Source organism: Magallana gigas, chromosome 4 (assembly GCF_963853765.1).
Source record: "Magallana gigas chromosome 4, xbMagGiga1.1, whole genome shotgun sequence".
Lineage (NCBI taxonomy): Eukaryota > Metazoa > Mollusca > Bivalvia > Ostreida > Ostreidae > Magallana > Magallana gigas.
The window spans coordinates 26,521,004-26,546,820 of record NC_088856.1 but is presented as its reverse complement, the minus strand read 5'-3'; the positions used below and the strand labels follow the sequence as shown (position 1 = coordinate 26,546,820).

The following is a 25,817-nucleotide window of genomic DNA, read 5'->3' as shown; positions in this document are numbered from 1 at the left end:
ATCAGGTTTTACCATACCGGTTGCTTTAAAAATGTATCGGGGCTTAATTTGTTTTGTAAGTCTAATTGCATGTGTTAATTGCATGTATTAATTACATAGTTTATGACTATGTTGATTGGAGTGCAATTTCTATTTACGTAACTTTTAATATGTTTTGTTTCTTTTAATCTGGTGACCCATGAGGCTTTTAATGCATTAATCTTGGATTCGACGTCAATAATACCTATTCCGCCTTTTTTTACAAGACCAATTAACGTATTTCTTTTAATCCTATCAGTTTATTCCAAATGAAATTATATATCGACCAGGGATGGGGTCAATTACAATGGAAAGTAATTAATTAAATTACAATTACTTGCTTAAATTCTTCAATTAAATTACCATTATCATTACAAGAGTTTTCAAATGTAATTAATTAAATTACAATTACTTTGCAGAAGTAATTAATTTAATTACAAATTACATTTTCATTAAAATTTACTAAAACCATGATTTATATACAACACATAAACATTTCAGGAGGTATGTCTATAATACGAATAAAATTTCCTCATAATCCAAAAAATTTCACTGTTTCAGAATTTGCTAACTACTCTATTAAGTTACAATTTTTGGAAAGAAAAATTATAAATTTGGTTTAATTGTTTATTTCAATACACAGGTACTTGTAGTCACAATATGGAGGTGTCCCATACCACCTTGATATTCAATAAACATTTAAAAGTCATATACCCTAACCTACACCTATCATGTCAACTAAAATATTTCGTGCGTGCAAAACCTTTGCATTTTTAAACACTAATTTTTCTTTGTAAATACAATGCCAAAGTACAAGTTAATCTAGGGTAGAGGGCAGACTTTAATTGTTATCAAAACACAATTCACACCTGTTGTTCTCTACCTAATTATTAAAATGTTAGCAATAAGGGAACACACCCTGTGGACATGTTAGGCACCAAAAACTTAACACCCATTTGAAGCCATGCATTTTAGCTCTGTGTAATTAGGGCTATCAATTACAAAGCATGACTTGATAGTTTATATAATTTTGATAACACTGATTTTGTTTGTAAATTAAACAGTGATATTTTAAACTAAGTCAATGACAATTGACACGCTAATTATTCTAATAAGAAGGAAAATAAGTTTTTTTTTAAGCAAAACGGGATCAAACCACTCATCAAATACATGTACTTAATTAAATTTGGGAAACTTATCATTAAATATTGAACCACTGAAAAAATCCATTTTGAACAATATTTAGTATGATATATATAATAATAGTTCAATGCTTTTTAACTACTCTTCGTAACTTGACCTTGTACCATTGTTAGTGTGGGGAAAAATACGTAGTGGACAGCTTGATATTTATATATACATCAGTGTGTAATTGAAAGTAATTGAAAAGTAATTGGAATTACATGCCTTTTTTGAAAGTAATTAATTAAATTACCATTACATGTAATTGAAAATTTGGCCAAGTACACATTACTTTCAATTACATCAAAATTTGTAATTAATTACACTCAATTACCATTACAAATTACCATTACCCCATCCCTAATATCAACTTATTAATACTTTTGATATAGTCTTATCGGGAATTTCCAAAATACTTGCAACATATAGGAGTTTTGATAATGCTAAAGAGTTTATTACGGTGTATTTCCTAAATAATGTTAATTTTCTTCTTTTCCAAGATTCGAATAAAGTGTCTATATCATGATAAATTTTCATCCAATTTTTATTATAACATTCAATTTTATCATGACCTACATGAATACCGAAACATTTTACTGCTTTGTTCGTGACTGATATACCCTCGATTTCTGTAAACATGTTTTTAAAAGGACCTAGCACAATACATTCAGTTTTACTTATGTTAACCTTAGATCCTGCATAAATACAGAACTTGTTTATTGTTTCTAAATCATGTTTAAGTGATTCAATATTCTGTAGAGTTAATGTCATGTCGTCGGCATGTTGTATATTTTTCACTTCTTTTTCCATGAAGTTAGCTTTAAAGCCTTGTATATTGTCATTATTCTTTATTTTTTCAGATAAAATTTCGGCAACAAAACGATATAGAAGGCTGATATTGGACAGCCTTGTCTTATTCCCCTTTTCATCTCGCATGTTTTTGAAATCAATTCGTTATTATTTATTCATGGAAAGAATGTTGCTATGCTGGTCTTTCGCAACACTTGAATTGTTGGACATCATTTTGGCGATTCTATAGAGATCTTGGGTATTTCAAGTCCTTGATGCTAACTTGGCTCTGCAGGCACTGTTTTCTATACGTTTCGGTTTGTCACCTTGCACTTCATTTAACCTCTCTATCTTTGTCTCTGTGTTGTTGTTGTCTTTGCAGTCAATTTTTTTTATCTGATCTTCTTTCTTTCTGATTTAAAAGTTCATTTATTAGATATTATCCATTTTTCTTTCACACTTTCCTTATTTTCCAGAAGTAAGATTATCCTGGATATTATCCCACTTTTCGTTGTTGTTGTGTTCACTATTCTTAGTTTCTAGTGCAGCGATTCTAGCTCTTAATGGCTTCTTTTATCTCATTTTTTTTGCTGCAAACTTCCCTTGCCCTTCCACTTTCTTTTTCGCCCTTGACTTTAATTTATTTTGACAGGAGTATGTCATCGGTGTCAACGTCTGCCTCAATTCAAACTTTTTTTCCTGGTTTAAAGACTGTTCTTTTAATGAAATAACTTCTCTTCAGCGCATGATTTTAATTCTAAAATCATTTTTTGTGGAAAATAAATCTATGCTCGTTGCTAAGCGAATAGGATAGAACTGATATAGGTCAAATTATTTCCCCTTGTTTTTTTATCTCCCTTATGCACTGTAATATAGATCTCGGTCAGGATTTCATTTTGGATGTTTATGGACTTTCAGGAATTAATGTTCAAAGAATTGGATTAAATTCAACCTGATAATGGATTGATGTTTATGCAGGACAAAAGTAAGCGGTCTATATTTTCAAAACGAGTACGCAATCGACACAATCCAGTCATATTATTTCGCTAGGCCTAATTGATTGCAGTTGTCAGGAGTTTTTATATATTTTTTTGGAATCAATATCTATGTCATCTTGAATTCTTTGTTTTGAAATACACCTTTTAACGTTAGGTCTCAATTAGATCGGGCACGGATAAAACATAATAACGCGTGAATTACGTCAGACGTTGTTTTGTGACGTATGGATAATATAACCTTAATTTCATTAATAACATTTTACTTGAAAGAAAATGTCAATTTTATATGTTATTTTATAAGTGAGGGAGAAATTGAGCCTTGATTTTTTGAAGAAAAGAAATTGACAGATTTACTAATATTCATGTTGTAAGCATGAATTTTGATAGTTATTCAGAAACGAAAAGTCAGTAAAAAAAATTGACACTCTTGAGCTAAACAGGAATAAACTTGATAATCCATAACACCACCTAGTTATTAGCTTTCAATCTAACCGTATTACCCATGTGCAGATTAAAGGGGATCTGGACCCCCCCCTCCCCTTGCACCCTCCATGAAAAAAATCTAATGTCTATATAGGGTGTATAAATAATATGGCTCAGAATCTCCCTCCCCCCCCCCCCCAGGTAAACATAAACAACATGTCTACTTTTTTAAAATGATTTTGGGGTCCGCACATTTTACATAGTAAATTCACGCGCTGTGTTTCCGTATACTTATGATCGCAGTAAGCATAAAGCGCTTGGGACAGAGGCTGAACGTGTTTATCAGTTATTTTGTCTTTTTAAAATCATATGAATCTAAAAATGAACCCTATCTATCTACATTGAAGCTTGAGGAGACTAGATTTTATCTAAAAATCTGACTCAACATTGACACAAATCAAGTTAGACGTGTATTCCGATAAACCGCTTATATATCTTATTACATGTATTTAAACAAATTACCGTGTTTTTGTGATTTGTAAAAAAAGTGGAGGACCCATATAACCTGCCTGAGTTAAGTGCATAATAATACAACATAATTAACAAGTGCAAATTATCACACACCGATCGAAATGATCACCTAGATTTTGACATGTTTTGCCTAGTGTAATGATGCATAGAATAACATAGTCTCCATGAAATATCTGTTGATTTTATTTAGCAGGAAGTCGATTAGTAAATATCTTATTCATGTTAATCGCAATCGATGATAGCCATTCTTTTTTTCCTGATAAATCATGAGAGAGAGAGAAAGAGATAGGATTTATTTTCTAGGAAAAGGGGGGCTTCGGGTAGTCCGGTTCTTTGACACTTTTAACTTTTCACAGTATGCATTGTCCAGTTTAGTAATTCATATGCATTATTGTATAGAACTGTCTTCATGCATGTACATATAAAGCAATCCTACAATTCATAAATTGTTTAATGCATGTATACAAATGCCGGTAACGTGTAAGTAAATAAACACATGCATGGTTTTAAAACAATGTTTCGGGTTAAAGATTAGAAAATTATCATACATTTAATTTAATTTTATTTGAAATATGAAAAATATAAAAGAGCAATTAAGTTTTAATTCATATCAATGTGTCAAATGATGTTCCGAATTTAAAACTCTTCCTTTTCATGTTTGAAATTCTTAGAACTGATAAATCAAACTTTTCAAATTCTGTCTTCTTTACTTGAGTTGGAACAGTATTAATGAGTGTTAAAACAACATTTTGCATTACCGAGCATTCAGACCTTAGGACGTGTGCATTTATACAAGTACACGTGTGTCTGTCACCTCATTGTTCCCAACCTCGCTATCGTGCACTGCAAATTGTCAAGAAAAGCTGTGTACAGTAGCTATTACATAACCACTGACCAAGTGAAAATGGAGAAAATGTCAACATCCTCTCCTTTGAAAACATTATCTTCAATCAACCAGTTGTTAAACATGTGTTTTCAGGTTCTGTGATCAATTGATCTGGTGTAAAATAAAACATTGATGGATAAGAGATTAAATTGACCGCTCTAAGTTAACCTAAATAATGATACGTTGTAAGTTTTGAAATTCAATTAGGATTGCATGTTAACTTATTGAGAAATCAATTTCCAGTAAAACTATTAGTAACTTATTATTCAAAATCAATGCAAACTCTCTCTCTCTCTCTCTCTCTCTCTTTCTCTCTCTCTCAACAAAATTGTACCAATGTTGCCAACTTGGTATAAAGATTACACGACTTTACCTTGTCACCATGCACCTTGTCATAATTTTTTTTAGCTCGGTAAGTCTAACTACCGGTAAGTCTGACGTTGTATCCCGCATCAAAATTTATATACAAATGATTTTTTACATGTGATTAGCTGCAAATGGCAAGACATATGGAATTAAAGTATTAAGATGTTTTACGTATAAAAATTGACCATAAAAAACGTGACTTTCCGAGTCATTCGCAAACATTTAACTCCAATTCCACCCCATTCCTATTTGTACAACACAATTTTATGTGTAACAAATAAAACCCCACACTACACTTTTGTTAATGACTATTTTTCTAATCATAATATCTGTTAACATTGAACAAATTAAATATAACAGACCCAGTTAATACTCTAAAATTAATATCAGTCTATAAAAACTTAACACTGTATCTAGGTAGCTTAATTAATAAATGGTGAAAATGACATAAAGAAAAAAATATCAGGTAAAATTTCACTCAGTAATAGTAAGAACAGTGGGGTCAGTACCTAATAGTTCTTGTCAGTACCTCTCTAAGTTTTCAGTATCGTCCGTAAAAAGTCTCAGTACTTTTCTTAGTTAATCAGTACTGTCTAAGTTTATCAGTACTGTCTAAGTTTGTCAATACTTTTCTAAGTTTCTCAGTACTGTCAGTAAAAACGTCAGTACTTTTCTAAGTTTATCAGTAATGTCAGTACATTGTCAGTAAATGTCTAAGTTTATGAGTAAAAATGGGAATGTCAGTAATTTTAGACTTAGTAGTGAAAGTAAAATTTTCGTCTAATAAGCATCGTTGGTTGATGAGTATCATTGAATCTTGAGAATTATCAAGTTTGAACTTTTAATTTCATCTTTTAATGACAAATTTATTCAAAACGCGCGATGACGTTTATATTTGTGCTCCTGCGCAGTGAATAGGATAAGTGTTTTCTTAGAAAATTGAACGTTGCAAATTTCAAATGCAATCATAAGGGGAACTACACACTGAATTGCCAATGCAATGGAAGGGAATTTGCAACTGTTTGTTATCATGGTTTATGTGCATGCAAATCAAGATATTTACAAAGTGGTACCAAATATTTTAGCATACTGGTGCACATATTTATATTGGCAATTGGTCATTATTTTTTTTTAGTTTGTACTTATAAAAAATTACAAGTATTCATTACGAAAGGCTGATTATATATCATTAGCTTGTATTACATAAAACATAAATTATTTAAATATATATGACCAACAGCTGGTTGAATTTGATAAAAAAAAATTTCTTATTTCTTCATTATCTTCTTTTGCACTGATATAGTATATCTAATCTTAGAATACACCAATTTGTTCATTTTCAGGGTTCTTAATATAGATTAACAAATTTTTATACTATGAAATATATAAAAAGAAGATATTGTATATTTCGTTCCTCTCACTGAGAATAGGATAATAAGACTAATAAAGAGGATAGGTATTGTTGAAATAAGTGCTGTTGGATTTTCAAGAGATATTCGATACGTGTAAAAGCTATGATAAGTGTGTTCGCATAACATTCAATGTATTCTACTTTAAGTTAAGCTTATCTTTGCATTAAATCGTTTTTGATAAATAATCATGACAGATTATTATCTTTTTTTTTATAGAATTAGATGAATCGTGTGATCATATAGTTCATCATAGTCTTAAAAAACTTTTAAATGAATAAAAATTGCAGCTTGTTAGCATTCATCAATTTTTATTTCATACTAGGAAATCTACAACTAAATGATTCGTGTGAGCTAACAGAACAGTGTACCCAACCATTCTCAGTTTGTTTACAAGGAAAATGCAAATGTATAAATGGCTTTTCTGCATATGATACAGAAAGCTGTCTTCAAGGTTTGTTAAGTTTGTCAATATGTTTTGTTCATACTGTATCTTTGATAAGTTTATGCTTTTATTCGACAACGACATGGAGGTAAATATCAAATCGTCATTGTTGAAAGGATTGATTCATAATGTAAATAGTGTAAATTACACATTGAACTGATGATATAAAATTGAGTAACCATGAACGCGAAAAAAATGCATTGTTGGTAAACCAGTTGTACTATTATTAATAATACATGTACGTTAGTTTGGGTAAACTTTCAATCTTTATGATTCTTAAAATCAGTAAAAAATTTTATACTCGTCAGTATAATTTAAATATTTAGACCGACTTATTTTCTGTTGCGTTTTCTAATCCATAAATCAACTAGTTTATTATTTCAGATAATGTTCCCGTCGGTGGATTTTGTAGTTTACATGTCCAATGCAACGGGAGTGATAATTCTGGAATATGCGAATACGGAAGATGTACATGTACAGAAGGATTCAAATTTGTTGAGTTTGCGTGTAAAAAAAGTAATGTTAATCAGTTTAAAAAAAATTTATCTTAATTAGTAACCTACGCCTGTGCTTGTGAAAGACATCTTAAATGACATATAGCATGTTTTTAAGTTTTAGGAAATTTTTAAATAAAATCATTATAGAAGTTTATTATTGTTTATATGTTAAATAATGGCTAAATTGTTAGTTTAAAAGCGAAGAAATTCAACTGTCGCGATATGCATATTTTCTCTCTCGATTTACCGGATGTTATGTGTGACGTCATATGCGACCTCGAGCGCAAAGGTGCTTTTAGCCAACTTTGTAATTGGATTAGGTTAAAACGACAATTAAAGTAATTATCACCTATCAAATTGCCGAACACGGGACATGATAGTGTTTTGTCTTTCCTGTGGACATTCTAGCTATAAAAATGGGGACTTTGGTTTTTTTTTTATTTCCCTTAAAAAAGTATGCAAAAATCTTGCGACAAATGGGGGCCTAATCGACGAGAAGAAATGACCAATCGTAAAAATCAAACTGTTGCTCAACGTTTGATGATTGAACGACGATTCACCGACTTATGTCTATTCAAACTGCTAGAGACACCGACGTTGTTCTTGAATATATATTTTAGCCCATGATACGAGAACATTTTTTTCACCCGACCATGCAATTGGTTTAAATGTGACCTAGGCATTACTGATAATGTCAAACATAAGCATAGGCTAATGAAATTATATTTTGCTTTTTTATAAATATATCCATCAGTCATTTCATTATGCTTAAGTATGCGATTGTAATAAAATGCAATTAGAATTACATGCAATACTATTACATTTGCGTGCTATGCTGTGGGAAAGTAAAACAAAGGCTTAACGATATGATATGTTATGCTATGACTTTTGAACACAAAAACAACTGAATACAGAAAAGTTTCAAACATTTGAAAGTATAAAAGCTATGAAATTTTAACTTTAATATGCATTATAACACAGTTATTCTTTATAATGAAATTATTTACAACCAAGTTGAAACTATGTTGTATGCTATGATATGGTATGGTATGGTATGCTTTGAGGAATAAGAATATAATTATATTGAATGAGATTTTAATGCCATGATAAGAGATTGCTATGCTACGATATGGTGTATGTTGGAAATGATATACTTCAACTGACTGTAAACTTATTATTTCATACGTTCCAAACAGTATTTTTAAAATAAATATTCAATACATGGAAACACAAGAACACGTCAGCTAAAAAGTGTTTCTGCTCTTTTACTTGATTATTTTAGCTAAAGAATTTTAAATAAAACCTTTCAGCATTACTTATATTTTGTTTCCATTCCAGAAAATCTTGAATTAAATGATCCATGTGAGTTCTCAGAGCAGTGTATACAACCATTCGCAGTTTGTTTCCATGGAATATGCAAATGTATGACTGGTTATTCTGCATTTGATACAAATAATTGCTATAAAGGTCTGTAAAAATTTTCGTTACGTTTTTTTTATAATTATGCCTAAAAATCTAACTTGACTTTAACACGGACATTATGACTCTTAACAATGCTTTCATACCTGTTATGAGACTACTACTATATGGTATGTGACTTTTTAATATTGTAATCGGGGTATATTTTTATACTTTGTTTATATTTTGTTCATTTTCAAGCCAACTCATTTTATTTTGCTGTTTAAATCATTGAATTGCCTTTGTTCATCGTTTCAGATAGTGTTCCCGTCGGTGGGGTTTGTAGTTTAAACAAACAGTGCACAGGAAGCCAGAATTCAGGAATATGCAGACATGATAGATGTATATGTACAGAAGGATTCACAAATTTTGATTTGGCGTGTAAAAAAAGTAATGTTAAAGAGATTTGAAAAAAAATATAATGTTCCAACTTATAAACTTGCGGTTTTTTATATATTTCAGTCAACATTTATCGACCTCGGAGGTTATTCTGCAACATATACGATAAAAATAACTTTATTTCTATCCTACTAACAGCTCCGAATATCAGCTAATCGGTTTATCTATGAAAAGAGGAAATATGTCATAATTTCAAGCGAGCTGAATTGGATTGTTTGAGACGGCTGTTCGGTGTTACCCCAAAGGTTTTGTTATCAATGGTTGCTTCGTAATGCGTATCGAAAACGTTTTGTTCAAGTAAGACGATTGGACCCAACCTATTCCTGTGTATTTGATTTAAAGGATTTACGCGCATGCTAGTGGAACGTGTCTGGCTCCCGTATAATTTCCAGAGCGCATAGTGTACCTGAAGCTGCTGCTCAACATTGTCGGTGTTGGGGCTGGAGGGGGGTGGGGGGGTAGACAGGCCTCTGTAACAACTCATTCCGAAATACTCGGCAAATTTCACCGGCTACCAAAGAAGGCTATAACATATTGCCGAGCAAACATACGATCAGGCAGATGAAAATTTATAATCTGTACTCGTTCTGATTTATAATAAAAACGCTTTCCAGTAGACAGAGGGTCAATTTGTTTGTACATCGGGATGTTTGTTTACAAGGACATTGATTGCAGACTATCGATTTGAATTGAATGCACACGATATATCTTTCGATGAATGGAATATACACTTAAATTATTTATGACTTTTTTTTTTATTAATCTAGATTAATGAATTCGATGATTCACGTATTAATTTGGTTTTTTTATTAAGACGAACAAGCAGTAAAAATGTGCTGGGGAGGGTCTTGGAACAGCCGCGATCAGCTCTGAAGTAAATATTAAAGGGAATATAAATCGCTCTAAAGGACACTAGCCCCTGTTATCAGTGGGTTTTTTTTTTATAAAGAGCAAGTTTTCAAGTTAAAAACTCATGATCGACTCATTTTTAGTATGTGTTTTAGATCTGATAATTTATCAATGACGTTTGTGGTAAATTGGAGAATATTGTTTCTTTGATCTCGACAATAACTGTTGTAGAAGAAGAAATATTTTTTGTCGATGCCATGAGTAAGATACAACTTTATTGTAAACACACATCTGCAATCTTCAACATTGTATATAATATTATTTACTAAATTGTATGTTTAAAGACTATGAATAACACATGTATATTTCATACATATATGCATTTAATATTCATGATATTTTTTCGCACAATATTGTAAAATACAACTTATTTACAATTTTATAAAATATCTTTATAAAACATTTATTAGAAATAAAAATGTCTACAATAATAGAGAAAATGATAAATTGAAAGGAAATGATTACAGTAAACTTTTAAATATACAGGTAATAAGACGTCGTCATTGTGCTTTTGAGAAGCTAGGTGGCCAACATATTTGTTTTAGGATACAGAAATGTTCTTGTTTCTTACGCAGAGTATAAAACACGAAGATAAGCATAATCGTAGGGAATTGAAGATTGTTTTTTTTTCTAAATACATGTATGCATAGTTGTTTTCTAAATACATGTATGCATAGTTGTTTATTATAATTTCAGATACCATTCCCGTTGGTGGGTTTTGCAACGTAAGCAACCAATGCACAGGAAGTAATAACTCTGGAATTTGCGAAAACGGAAGATGCACATGTGCAAAGGAGTACACTGTTACAGATTTGGCATTTGAAAAAAGTAATGTTAGGCAGATTAAATGGGCATGGTCACGATTTTGGTCAAATATTATCTTCTTGTTTTTATTATTTGCAATGCTCTAGGAATGCAATTCTAATGATCAAAAGAAATTTGGGTGCCAGCCAATGAGTTTAAAGCTGGCATCCAAATTTGCAAATAATTTAAACAGAAAAAAAATTTGACCAATCTCGTGACCATGCCCCTTTAAAAGAAAAATCTTTATCTTTATCAATGTTTGTAAACATTTGTCTTAAATACTACACTGTGATAGTTTGTTAGTTTCAGTTTTGTAGAAATTATACATTTTTACGACATAGTATTCATCGGGACTTATAGATATCAGCAAGCAAATTGCCTGCTGATATATGAATGATAAAACACGAGAGCCAAGTAAAGATTAAAGGTAGGTCCCTACTCAGACGTGTCATTAGCGGATATAATATGCTTTAAAATCAAAAACGATATTTGTTTGGATTTACCGTTTTTTGTTTTAATTTTTTATTGCGCTCGCCATTTCCGGTAATGAACAATCACAACGATAATTAGCGCCAAGACATATATGGGCAAATTTGTTAAAAGTTCTTTTTTTAAACAAATTGAAAGGAAGATTGAATCGCGCAACGAAAGAAAAAGAAAAGTCGTCACGACCCCAGGACAAACATATAATTCCGGTTACCACTTGAAGGTTTAAAAAATGAAGATTGAATCGCGCAACGAAAGACAAAGAAAAGTCATCACCACCCCAGGACAAACATTTAATTCCGGTTACTGCTTGTGAACTAGACACAGTTACGTAAGTGATGCCGATGGAGATAAAGATAAAGATAAAATAGAATTAGAGTTGTGAGAGAAGAGCAGACGTTGTCGGTCGAAGAAGAAAGTGCAAGAAATCAATGACGTGTGGTAAGTCGTGTTGTCGAGTTTGGGACACTCGCTGAAGGGCTGCAAATTATGCGAAGCGGTTTATAAAAAAGCGTAAACTGTTTCAAACCATTTCATATCGTATAAAACTAATAAATATTGAATTCATTGCTTATAAATTATTATTTTTTTACTATTCATTGTAAATAAAAAAGGTCATTTGACCTTTTAAAAACCGTACAATTGTTCAAAATTTAAACGTATTGATACAATTTTGACGTTTGTCTTTCTATTACGTAGGTAACATTCTTTATACGTTATATAATATTTTTTTTGCCAATCAGAAGACGCGTTACAACCAGAATTAAATTATTGTTGTTTATCACTGAAACCACTCATATTCAACCTCCTTAATTTAACAAAATAAAATAGCAGTCTCATCGAACTACTGTTTATTCAATTGTTAGTATTAATGACTGCTATCTTAGTATAATAAACTTGTCAAAAAGATATACTTGTGAGAACCTATTGACTGTTCATAAAGAATAGGTGCGCCTATCTATAGATAATACCCTAATTAAAAAAAATCTAAATAAATTGTTCACCGACATGGAAGTGTAACATTGTATGACTAAGTGTATATAAAAGTATGAACAATTTTGAATATCATTATTAATTGTTTTATCTAGGTCACCCAAACAGTCTTGGAATTCAGAGTTTAAATAGTCAACAACATGGTAACTGATTGAATATAAAAGGAATTATCTAGCTATTTCCGTTATTAAAATCAGGAGATTTCGTTAAAAAAAAGGACAGAAAAAAATCATTCTGTTTCCTCAATGATAAATTGCTATTTAAAAACTCGATGTGTTGTTACGTATACATTGAACAATTTAATAGTTTTTTAATCAAAAAACACATACATGTTTACTTGTATAACCAAAAGATACCACTATTGAGTGACGCTTGGGTCATTGTTTGGTGGATTAATTCTTGGTGTGATTGTTACTGCTGTCGTGACGACCCTAATTTACAGAAAATTTAAGTTGCGAGCCAGAAAAAAGGTACGCATGCGGATAAAAATGTTCTATTTTTTTCTTATCAAATATTCTTCATACATGTATCCTTAACATACATGTATGAGCTGAATAACAACTGTATTAAGTAGGGATATTTTTGTTTTCAAAGAGAGGAACCTGACGTTATGTTTGCAGACAGCAGAACGTACGATGGTACCAGCAGTGCTCAAATTTCTTACAGAAACGATAAAAAGGTAAAAACACGTTAAATGCAATTAAAATTGATAAAAGATATTGGAAAAGCCACCACTTTACTCTATGAAAACCAACACTAAAGATTTAAATTGAAAAACATATATCAAAAGAATTGTAGCAATGATTATTGCATTTTTTAATATACACAAAAATATTCATATATAATTGACTGCCTAAATGCAGTAGCTGCAAAAGAAACATATTGACACATCAAAATGCTGAAAATGTGTGACATGAATTATAAATAAACTACAAATTTGGAAAGGTAATTTTTTTGTGTATGAAAATCGTATTTTAAGCATTTACTGCTTGAACCCCCCCCCCAAGAAAAATGGCAATGGAATGTGGCATTGGGCCTATTTTAAAAAAAAAAACCAGCAACGAGTCACACCAGATGAGTGTTTACACATAAAACTAGTCAAAACATGCACGCGTACATGTATAATATATCATGTAGTGATCATTGGAAATTTGATGTTCATTCTTTAAATTAAAATATTAATACAACGAATGAATTTAAATGAGAACATCCTTAGAATAACTCGTAACAATATTTATATATACTGATTTTATTAATCAATGATATTCTATATTCACCTGATCAACTTTATTTCCCTTTTTTCAAACTTTAAGTACTCTGCGTTTAAAAATAAAATGTAACAGAAAGATAACAGTTTTATTACCTTGTTTAATATATTCCTTTTATGTTAAACTCTATAAATGCCAACCTTCGTAAAGATATTTGCAATCCATGTCAGATTACAATGAAAAAAAGTATATGTAACTTACTTATCTATCTTAATTTTTCAGCGAGATGTTGCAAAGTTATCCCCACACTCTTTTGAAAAAGAAACACCAGAATACGATTTGTCGGAAAAACAAGAAAATAAAAGGACCGATGACGTCTATAATCATTTACACGAACAAACAGAACAAGTTGACGACACTTACGACCACGCATGCGCTGTGCCTAATCACTGTACGGGTCTCTCTGAATACAGTAATATACTTGATGCAGCCAATTTTCGACCATCACCTTCAAAAGATGGAGACGACTATTCTATTTTAAGACATTAAACAAGCAAAGATTGTCAATATATTTATGAATGTGTAAACTGATATTGATCTATTAAAAGTCACTTTATTTATTGAACTCAAAATAATGGAATTTGTTGGAAACTTACGTGGTTTTTTTGGATATGCTTTATAGAAAATGTTTTATCCATCAATTACAAATATAACTATGTCAATTAACAGGACTTCAATATTGTATGAGAAATATGTTTGTTTGCAGTTTGACATAAGAGCAAAAAGGGTTTACAGGTGCATTGTAGTAGTGAATGATTTAAAACTGATATCACATTTTCTATCTCTGTAATATATTAAACCATTTATGAAAAAAAAAACATAAGACATGTACATATACAAACTTGTGATTGTGTGGAAGTTGTGAAGTCAGACAAACAGACTTAATAAAAAGGAAATAGGAAGCATGCAATGTGATCAAAAGTCAGCTTTCAAAGTATTGTTAACATGTTACCAACCCATTATGTAATTAATAATGAACAATACAGAAAAAGGCATGCAAGTTTAAAAATTTTATTTATCAAACGATAATTAATCAAAAAATCGGACAATTTTGCATCAAATATATATTTAACACATATTGGTATTTACAGGCAACAGAATCTTCTCTCCCCGTGATTGTACGATTTCCAAAGAATTAATGTGGAAATAAGATTTATCAGTAAAAAACGACCGAATGTTTTGTTTGCCATAAACTGTACATTGCAACTGTTTAACATGTCTGGGATTTTTCTCAGTTCGTCCATCCGAATTTATTTTAAACCGGGAACTATATACTTGCAGCTGTTGTATGTTGTACTTCCTATCAAAATATACAAAGAAATCAAGTTTTATTCTATGAATTTATTTTTTCCTATTTTATACATGAGTCATGAGTACAACTCTTGCTTGAGAGTTTATATTTTTGCCTTTTATAACAATTTTAAAATATTTTTGGGGGATAAAATATTGTAGAAATTGAAATTGACTCAATGCTTCTGGGAAAAGATGATAATTTGAAAATGTTTATAACAACAACGTCAGCGAGCTTGGCGACACAAACAACGACGAAGACAAACAACGGATACAGGTTGATCAGAAAAGTTCACTTGAGTCTTTGGCTGAGGTGAATTAGAAAGGAATTTTAAGTTTACTTGAAATGCCTTATATACATATATTTTTCAATTTTTCGGCTTACGAGTTATCGTACTTTTAAATTTATATAATCAAGAAATAGAGAGTGCTCTATTTGTTTACGTAATGTTGGTGTCATCATTTGACCAAAGAAATTAAACGCAGGAATTCTAGTGACTTTCTTTGTTTAGAAAGACGCGCTATTTAACTTTCTTTCAGGACGCCGCACGGGTAAATCATCTGAATCCCGATTTTGTTCCTTTGGACCATTTCCTTGAAAAATCCACTATCTCCCCTTAACCTTTGAAGTGTTATATTTTTTGTATTATTTTCTTTATTTTCATTTTCTTCTTTTTTTCATTCGTAGATTTCATTGTATGTGTACATGGCGTTTTCAGACCACATTGAATTTGTTTGACGATATTACGTTACCAACTTTCGATTTCAGTTTCCCAATTCAGCCGTTTCATAATTTCATATTTGTATATGATTATTATTTACTATTCGAATATTGATAATATTTACATTAAATTAAGACCAAATGCAGAATTGTGACATGATTCAAATAAATTACAGTTGTAGTATTACGAAAAATTTTCTTGTATAATTTCAATTATGTAATGTGTTATACTGTTATGTAACAATTAAAGTCACGCTGGTAGCAAATAGCAAAATATACAATGTATTGTTTTGTTTTTATATTATGTATCGAAAGATGGAGGTGATGGCCATACGTCAATTAAACTACAGAAGTTAAAGCCCCTTTATACGGAAATCATTTATGGGTGAAGTTACTTAAAAAAAACGTATTGTACTTAGTCGTTGAGAAGCAATTAAACATTACATTCATTTGTAAATGTTTTACCAAACGAGTAAAAAACTTTGCATGTTAGTTAAATAATATAATGCAGTTAGAATAAACACAAATCAGTCTAAACGTTTTGATTGAAACTTATTTCTATTGAATAAATCCAATAATGATATGGAATAAGGCACATCTATACATAGACATGTAGCCTTACTTGTATAAGTAGGTCAAGTTACAGATACATTGTAATTGATATCAGCAATGGACCGGTATCATACATTTTTAATAGCAGAGTTAAACAAAGAATAACTCTTGAGTTTTTGATAATTATTTTAGTGCACTTTCAAAGTTGTCAACCTTATTCATCCGCGTTCGTATTACCCTATTTCGACCGTTTAAAATAGCAACATATTCCTTTAGTAGTGGTAGCTGCTTGATCTCAGATCCAGAATTGGTGACTTTAAAAAAAGCTGGACGCCTACGGACTCACGAGATAAATGAATTAGATTGATTAAGAAATTAAAGATGATAAACTAAGGTAAACGTTTTCATGGAAATTTTTCTAAAATTGAGAAACGTCTTACGTGTCGTTATCAAATGACTCACAAGATATTCCTTATCATTTTAGATATGATTTTGAAACCAAAATTCATTTAATGTAACCCTCTTGCAAGAATGGGAGGGTGTGTCTAGCCAATCAAAATGACATTATGATAAAGGTCAAAATTCCCCGGTCAATTAAAAAAAAATTCAAATTACACCTTTATTGTATCATTTTTCTTAAAGTAACGTAGAAAAAAACATGTCTTTTAAATCATTCAAACAAAATTGTTAAAAATGTAAAAAAAAAAAATAAAGTACAAGGAGAAGTATTAAGTTAAATGCACATGCATATAGAAAGTTTTGTCAGGATACGCAGATAATATATAAGCAAGGTTGGCTCGTCCTTATGACAGAAAAATATAAAGATTAAAATAAATCAGTGTCAGGGTTTGAAGGATATAACATACCAGTAAAATGGACGAAATACGCTTTGATAACAAGTAGATGTCTTCGTTATATTTGAATACGAGTGTGAAAAAATAAAAGTGAAATGCAGCTAGAAGCGGAGAGGTATGCAAACTTAAGGTCGCAAAATTACTTGAAGAATGTCACGGGCATCAGAATCAAATATCTAATAGAGTTGGAAACCTACTCTCGCATTTTTGTTGACGTTGATTGAAGATGGAGATAAGAGAAACAAAAACAAAGATGGCTAATAAAAACGAAATAAAGCCGTGTCATTTTAACAATATTAAATCATTCAATCTATCTACCGGCCGGTTTATGTCATATTACATTTCATGTTTTGGTTTAGTTTGATTTCACATAGAAATTTTTAACTGAAAAATTAGTTGCATAATTTCAAGCCAGAATAAAAGTAAAAAAAAAGCTTTCCAGATAAATATATTTCTAGATATCTTCCCAAACTACTTGTACTTGAAACATAAGAAACATCCAAACAATTGCTGTTGCTTTAGAGTGCATGCCACTAATTACGAGATTAGAATGTTCAAAAACACATTTTTTCACTTGTACAACAGCATGCAACTATTATAAATATATGATCTTATCACTGGCGTCGGAAGCATATTGAAAGTAGGGGGGGGGGTAGAAAAAAAACCCCTAATTCCCAAAATCATGAAAAGCCTCATCCGTAGGGGAGGGGGGGGGGGTACACCAATAGCCCCCCCCCCGGTTCCCACGCCTATGCTTATAGTAAGGATTTTTACGCATGATGATCGTCGTTAATTTACATATACTGTAAACTATCGTGCTAAGATTAAACTAGTGCTATATTTGTTGTTTTTTGTGAAGTAATTTGTAATCAAAGTAAATCATACACAAGCTACAATGTTGTTTAGTGTTTTAAGAGGAGCTGTATGATATGTTCTTTACCAAACTGCATATAACTATACAGCGGATTTTCTATACAATATAAATGAAACCAATTAGTTTTAATTTTTGTTTCTCTTTTTTTCAACGTTATGCAAAAAAGTTGAGTGCATCAATATTCACATCAATCATTTCATGTTCATCTATTTCAAAAACGCATTTTAAAACTAATAGCAATAGATAAATAAAACCTTTTTGTAAAAAAAAACTCTTTGATTTATCGATCAAATGAATTTTAATAATTAATAAAATACCATATCAAATTTAATTTTAATGGAGATTTATGTTGTTTGTAAACATGAATGTGTTACATGTTAAAATAAATAATTCGCATATTAAAGGGGCATGGTCACGATTTTGATACAAAATTATCTTTCCAATATAAATGTTTACAATGCTTCAGTAAGGCATTTTAAACAGGCAATCAAAATTTGAGTGACATTCGTTGAGTTATAAGCGAGTTACTGAGCTTACAATTCTTTGCTATGTAAACAAAGCTTTTGTTTACATTTTGAATGTTGAAGTGAAAATTCCAGTTTTAGACCTAAACTGAATGTGTTGAACGTTAGGAACTATCTATTTATGCTCAAAACGAATTAGAACATAGAAAAATCAGCTCGAATTTTTTTTTACATGCATATTGAACCTATGTAAACAAAAACAGGGCACGAGCCTTGTTTACATGACAAAGATTTGTGAGCCCTGTATCTCGCTTATAACTCTACGACTGACTCTCAAATTCCATTTGATCAATAGAAATGCATTTCTAAATCATTGCAAATAATAAAAACAGAAAAATGAAATTTGACCAATGTATGTATAAAATGGTTAACTTGCTCATTTTGAATGTTTGACCAAAATTTGAACATTAGAAGTCTAGTTTTGAGAGAGATACAGAGGTAAGAATCCATGCATTGTATTGTAAACAAAGCTCAATCGAGTCTTACATTAATTTGTTTACAAATATTGTAAAGTATGGAATAACCATTTCTTGACCAAATGACTTGTTGCAAACAAGGTAAACTGATTCAATGTGTTCATAGATACTAGTAGTATGATAAACAGAAAAAGCAACATTTGCTTGAGACTTATACCAATAAAACACATAATTGTAATAAAAGTTTAAAGAAACTCGCTCGGTTAAAGTTTAATTTTCGATAATTAAGATAGTATCATTTTTCGATATATATTTAGCTTCGGAGGGCCTTAACATAGCCGCGCATAATTAAGTTGCACGTTGACATAGAAATTGCATGTCGCAATAAATAGATCGCAAGTTAAAAAAAAATAGATTGTTCATGTTAAAAGTCAGATTTGGATAATATGGTAGCATGTTTCTGCCATCCTCATTTTAACAAGATAAATAAAAAAAACTACATGCAACATGCGAGAAAAGTATAATTATCAACATGCACTGTGTTTTGTGTTCATGTGGGGAAAATTAAGATGCATATCAGCTCTTTTGGACCTTTAGAAATTATCCTACTGCTATCCTACTGTCTCTTGAGTCTCCTTTTTTGCTTGATTTGAACATTATTGATACAAAGCTATAGTTATCGTGTGAAGTGAACTTGCTTTAATGGCTTACTTGTACTAATATTATTGCTGTTGTTTGAAATGTTATGGACGACACTGAATTACTTAATTAACTTGTTCCATATCTACAAGTTTTTGTAAATTTTTACTTCCTCCAATATATTGTCAACTTCAATCTATGTTGGTTATTATTTTTGTTTAATAGGACACATCTTAACATGTTCTGAGACACATGATTCATGTATTTTTCGACAGCGAGGCATTTAAGTATGCATACGATAGTTTTTGCGTAGATTTCTTACTATTGTTTTCCCGAATGGATAATATATTTTGAAACAGATCGATTGTGTATTCAATTACGGTATATCAGTAACTAATCTGTTTCCTTCATTCTATGATACTTCATAGTCCCCAAACATATTTCAATGGGATTAATAAAATAAGTTTTTATAACAACTGTTCACCTTACTGATTACAAACTGGCATTCAACATGAATGAAAATTGTTGATCTAGATTTCTGTACCTACGATGACTAAATATGACAGCAGATGCGGTTTTATTTACTCATATGCGAATCCATTTAATGCTGTCTTCTTTTTAAAACCAATGGTACGCATTATGTTTTTATTGTATATAAACTACATAACTTACGATATAGCAGTACTTCAAGGTAAACCTATTGCGAAATAATATCACCGTTGAGGTGATAAGTGATAAGACATTTAAATACTTTTTAGCGAGAAGTAAAAGATCGCACTCAGTCTACAGAAATCCTAACACTTACAAGGATTTTAAAAAGTTATGGCGATTGTGTTTAAATACACCATGATATGTAAGTGTTCATTGTTTATTTTTGACACAACTTGTCTATATCTCTATCCGTCTAGTATACTCAGATTAAATATTTCTACATTCCATAATGTTTCAAACCTTTCCATCGTTCAAAAACGCATGCATCAAAAATTTGTTCGATCCTGATCGGCTTTTAACATTTTTAGGCGATAACGATATGTACACGTAATTAAAATCATTTTGTAAACTTTCAAAGGTCCAATACATTATAGGATTCAAGAATAATTGTTAATAAATGCAACATTTAAACGCGCAAATGTGTGTGAACGGATATTAAACTTTTTTTCCCTAATTTTTATGCTTAACATGATGACCCCTTTGTTCAATAACAAGAAAGGCAACTCTTTTACAAGCTGCACATGCTTTCAATGTCGATCAGTGAATCTTCCTATTAAGGAGGAAGAATTTTTGTGAGATTATCCTTTTTTTCTTTTTTTTAAATTGCTGATTGCTGATTCAGTATCTGGTGTCATCTATTTTTGTATATCTGAAGTGGTACTGGCACTGTACCAGTTTTCGGCTAAAACTTAACGGGTTTTCCCCATTTTCCCTACTTCTTGATATTTTTGGACAACGCTTTATCCATCTGTTAGATTATATCATTATTTAGAACTCAAAAACATCTTGTTTTTGTGATTTTAAGACCGCCCCGAATTTGCCGAGATTTCACGATTTACTGTACCAGTTATCGGCATCGTGTTTATTAAAAATATGGTCCCCAGGGGTAGGGTGGGGCCATAACTTGGAGGGGGGGGGTCGATTTTTACGTAGGAATAAATGTTTAGTGAAATATTTAAGAATCTTCTTAAAATTATTTAACAAGAAAAGCTAAAAACTGTGTGCAAGCATCCTCAGATATTGTAAATTCAATTCAAGATTGTTCAAATCATGACCCCCTAGGGTAGAATCGGACCACAATGGGAGGTTCAATTTTACACAGGAATATATAGAAAAGTCTTTGATACATGTGATCTTAAAAAAAACTATTAGGCCAAAAACACCTTCAAACTTGTGTGCAAGCATCCTCAGATAGTGTAAATTCAAATTGATCCAGGGGGTATGGTGGAGCCACAATTGGGGATGTTAAGTTTATACATAGAAAGAGAAAGATATATTAAAAATCGTTAAAGAATCTGGAAAGAAAAAGCATTCATCCTAAAAAAAACACCCCTAAAACCAGTGTGAAAGCACAGACTGTGCAGATAGAAATTTGATCATAGTTTCCTGGAGAATAATGGGGCCACAAAAGGGGGATTAAATAGGAATAAAAAAAATAAACAACAAAAGGGTCTTAGTAATAAGTGGATAAAAATTGTCAGATTTTTTAAACCTTTTTATTTAAGATTTACTGTACCTTATTGTAAGGATATTTCGAATTTGATACTTTAAAAATGCGCATTAAATAAGAGTTATGGCTGTTGTTGCTCAGGTGAGCTATGTGACCCCTGGGCCTCTTATTAATGTTTACAATGCTTTAGTAAGACATTTCTAATAGTCAAACAAAACCAGAGTGTCGGTCGTCGAGTTATAAGCGATTTACAGAGCCCACAATTCTTGTTATTTAAACAAAGCTTAGGACATATTTCAGTTTGCATTTTGAAAGTTTTAAAAAGGAAAATTCTAGGATGAGACGTAAAATGAAAGCGTTTATTTTCTACTCCACGAAACACATACAAATGTTGGCTATAGTTGAGGGGAACACTGATTTTTTTTAACCCCTCCCCTATCCCACGGATGTTATGTTGTTCGAGACAAAAACGGAATGCAATCTACTCGTTCAAAGGGACTGACATAATCAAAGTTTTACGTCGATACAAGAACTTGTGTTTTGTAATATGAAAAATACCCAAAAGGGCTTTGAAAACAAATTAGCATTATTTTGTGAGATCAACAAAGAATTCATGAACTCAGTTTTGTGCTCAGCGCATTTCCTAAATATCCTCCTCATCAAACTGTCTCCCGTGATACCTTGATCTTGTGATATTTTTAGGTATAACTTGCGTGATTTAGGATATAACATTACTTGAAGGTAAAAAGTAGTTTTAAAAGACACAGATTTGAGGGTATTGTGAACAATAAGGAAGTAAACCCAGGATGATGACCACATCAGTTCTATTGTAAGTCCCCTATCACAACTGTCTCTTTTTAGTTGATTGCAGACCAGGAAACAAATGATCGTGTATATATATATATATATATATATATATATATATATATATATATATATATATATATATATATAAGCACTTACAATAATTTTTCAAATCATGGCGATTGTGCATCGATACACCATCATATGTAAGTATTAATTGTTTATCTCCTACTAATTGCCATTATATCTTTTTAACGTCAACTACATTTCATAATGTTTAAACATTTCCTTCGTTTATATAACGCATGCATCAAAATTAGGTTCATCATCGGCTCTTAACATTTTTAGGCAAACACATTTGTTTATGTAGTTAAATCCAATCTATAAACTTTCAAAGGTCCTCTACATTTCCTCTGCAATTTTTGGGAGTTGATTTTAATCAACTCTCCTATGCAGTTACGCAGACAAACCGAAAGTGAAACAGTGTTTGGACCTCAGCACAAATCATTGCTGCTGACAAGACTTAGTTCTTGAAAATAATTGATTAATTCTATGTAATGTATGCTAAAGCATTGCTTTTCAAGGAAACTTATTTATAAATACCTTGAAAATAGTCAGATTTTAAATGATAGAAACAATTTAAATATTTTTTGTAGTAGTATGTATTCCTACGCCAGAGTTCAATATAGTCTCGTTCAACTCGACGCTCGGCTGTCTCCGTAAATCATTGTCGGAGATTTACGGTGTCAGCCGAGCGTTTGGTTGAACGAGACTAAAGTTCAATATTGCTTGCATCCATGCAATTTTCGAGAAATATTTCTATCACTGATACATAGTTTGATTGAATTAATTTTATCTTTAAATAATATTTAACATTATTCATATAGGGGTTTCTCGACATTCTTGTCGAAAAAGTCCAAAAATTCATACTATAAAAATGTGCGTAATTCAAATAAGAAACTACATGTACTTGTCATGCAAAATAACATATCATTGATTTTAAAATAAATAAACATCGATAAAATCAACTCCCGTCAGTTCTTCGGTACTTTGATTAAACTCGCAAGTGTGTGTGTGTGTGTGTGTGTGTGTGTGTGTGTGTGTGTGTATGTGCTTGATATTAAACATTTGTTTTTATTTTTATGCTTAAAATGATGCTATATCATGTCCACTTTGTACAAAGGTTTTTAAGGGGCATCTCACGTTTTTACAAGCTGTTTTTAATGTAAATCGATGTAGTAAACCTTTATTAGGGGGAGACATTTTGTTAGATAATCCTTTTTTCCAATTTTTGAAATTGCTGATTCAGTATCTATTGTCATTTTTTTGTGCATCTGAAGCGGAAGACTTATAGTGGATTATTAATCAGATTAAGTCTGCTTTTTAATCTGTTGTACATGAATATTTTGCTCTTTAGTTAAATGATGTTGTTTGTTTAAAATATTCGTTGATCTGATAAGACCATAAATATATACTGTTTCTTCAATAAGCAGCCGTTACAATAATTTTCGAGCGGTTAATTTTCGTTATATTTTATGTTGCGGATTCTCAAATATAATGAATGCTTCGTTAAACATGCATCCGGGTATAAACGTTGATATAAAAATCAACTCGCACAAGAAATGTTTGGTTTAATTTAAGTTGTTTTGTATAACACTTAAGATAAAATGAATCTGGTTTTGTCGCTTAGATAACATATCAATGACACATTTAATATAAACAGTATACCTCATTATGTAATAGGTGATCAACAATTTCCGTACCAAGATAATTAGAGCATTATATGACCTTTAGTCTTCATACGCATATTAACAAGTTGTTTGACCACTTTGGGTATCCTAGCTCTGCTGGTCGTCACAAAGTCCGTATATCACTTTATATTTTACAGCATATATAAAATTAGTCACTGTTATAACCTAATTAATAGGCTAGTTTTAAAATATGGATATGCATTTCAGAGCGTGGAAGTCAATTTAATTATTGAAACATGTATATTCATATTTAAATATTTACATTCAGTGTATATTTCCCCTTATGTTAGCATTGGAAACCGGAGACGTTCGATTTTCTATAAATATACTTTGCTAATTCATGCGCATTGAGCACAAATATAAATGTCTTCACGTGTTAATATTGAGTATATTTATATCTGTAAGATTAAATGAAACGTTCAATCTTACATAACCAATTTTATATGTACTTTTGAAAAACTATCATTAATATATATCTACTCCTTAAATAAGAAGATTTTTCTCGTGAAAGTTTCTGGCACTTTTGTTTTGTCGTAGAAGCTAACTAAATAACTTGTTCGTGTGGCTGTTCCATGTATGTTTATCGGCTTTTAACATTTTAGGCAATTACGATATGTACACGTAATTAAAATCATTTTGTAAACTTTCAAAGGTCCAATACATTATAGGATTCAAGGATAATTGTTAATAAATGCAGCATTTAAACGCACAAATGTGTGTGAACGGATATTAAACTTTTCTTTCTTAATTTTTCTTCTTAACATGATGACCACTTTGTTCAATAACAACAAAGGCAACTCTTTTACAAGCTGCACATGCTTTCAATGTCGATCAGTGAATCTTCCTATTAAGGAGGAAGATTTTTTGTGAGATTATCCTTTTTTTCTTTTTTTTAAATTGCTGATTGCTGATTAAGTATCTGGTGTCATCTATTTTTGTATATCTGAAGTGGTACTGGCACTGTACCAGTCATCGGCGAAAAATTAACGTTTTTCCCACCTATTTCCTCACTTCTTGATATTTTTAGACAGCACTTTATCCATCTGTTAGATAAAATTATTATTTAGAACTCAGAAACATCTTTTTTGTGCTTTTTAGCACACCCCGAATTTGCCGAGTTTTCACGATTTACTGTACCAGTTATCGGCGTCATGTTTGTTCAAAACATGGTCCCCATGGGGTGGGATGGGGCCATAATTGGGGGAGGGTCGATTTTTACCTAGGAATATATGTATAGTGAAAATATTTAAAAACGTTCTCAAAACAATTTAACCAGAAAAGCTTAAATTTGTGTGCAAGCATCCTCAGATAGTGTAAATTCAAGATTGTTCAAATCATGACCCCCTAGGGTAGGATGGGACCACAATGGG

General features: G+C 31.1%; 2 protein-coding genes across 4 annotated transcripts in view; both read left to right on the top strand.

Moving 5' to 3' along the window:
- The window catches only part of LOC136269776 (prion-like-(Q/N-rich) domain-bearing protein 25), a 28,332-nt gene extending 12,228 nt beyond the window's left edge, over positions 1–16,104 (top strand). Inside the window, exons 6-12 of the mRNA XM_066081797.1 lie at positions 6,928–7,056; positions 7,432–7,563; positions 8,883–9,011; positions 9,261–9,392; positions 11,007–13,063; positions 13,188–13,272; positions 14,084–16,104. Coding sequence (XP_065937869.1) covers positions 6,928–7,056; positions 7,432–7,563; positions 8,883–9,011; positions 9,261–9,392; positions 11,007–11,221 — 737 coding nt within the window. The 3' untranslated portion in view covers positions 11,222–13,063; positions 13,188–13,272; positions 14,084–16,104. The remainder of the gene's footprint in view (positions 1–6,927; positions 7,057–7,431; positions 7,564–8,882; positions 9,012–9,260; positions 9,393–11,006; positions 13,064–13,187; positions 13,273–14,083) is intronic.
- Positions 1–25,817, top strand: part of LOC136269667 (neurogenic locus notch homolog protein-like) — a 123,869-nt gene that overhangs the window by 62,297 nt on the left and 35,755 nt on the right. The gene's annotated exons all lie outside the window — the stretch shown is intronic.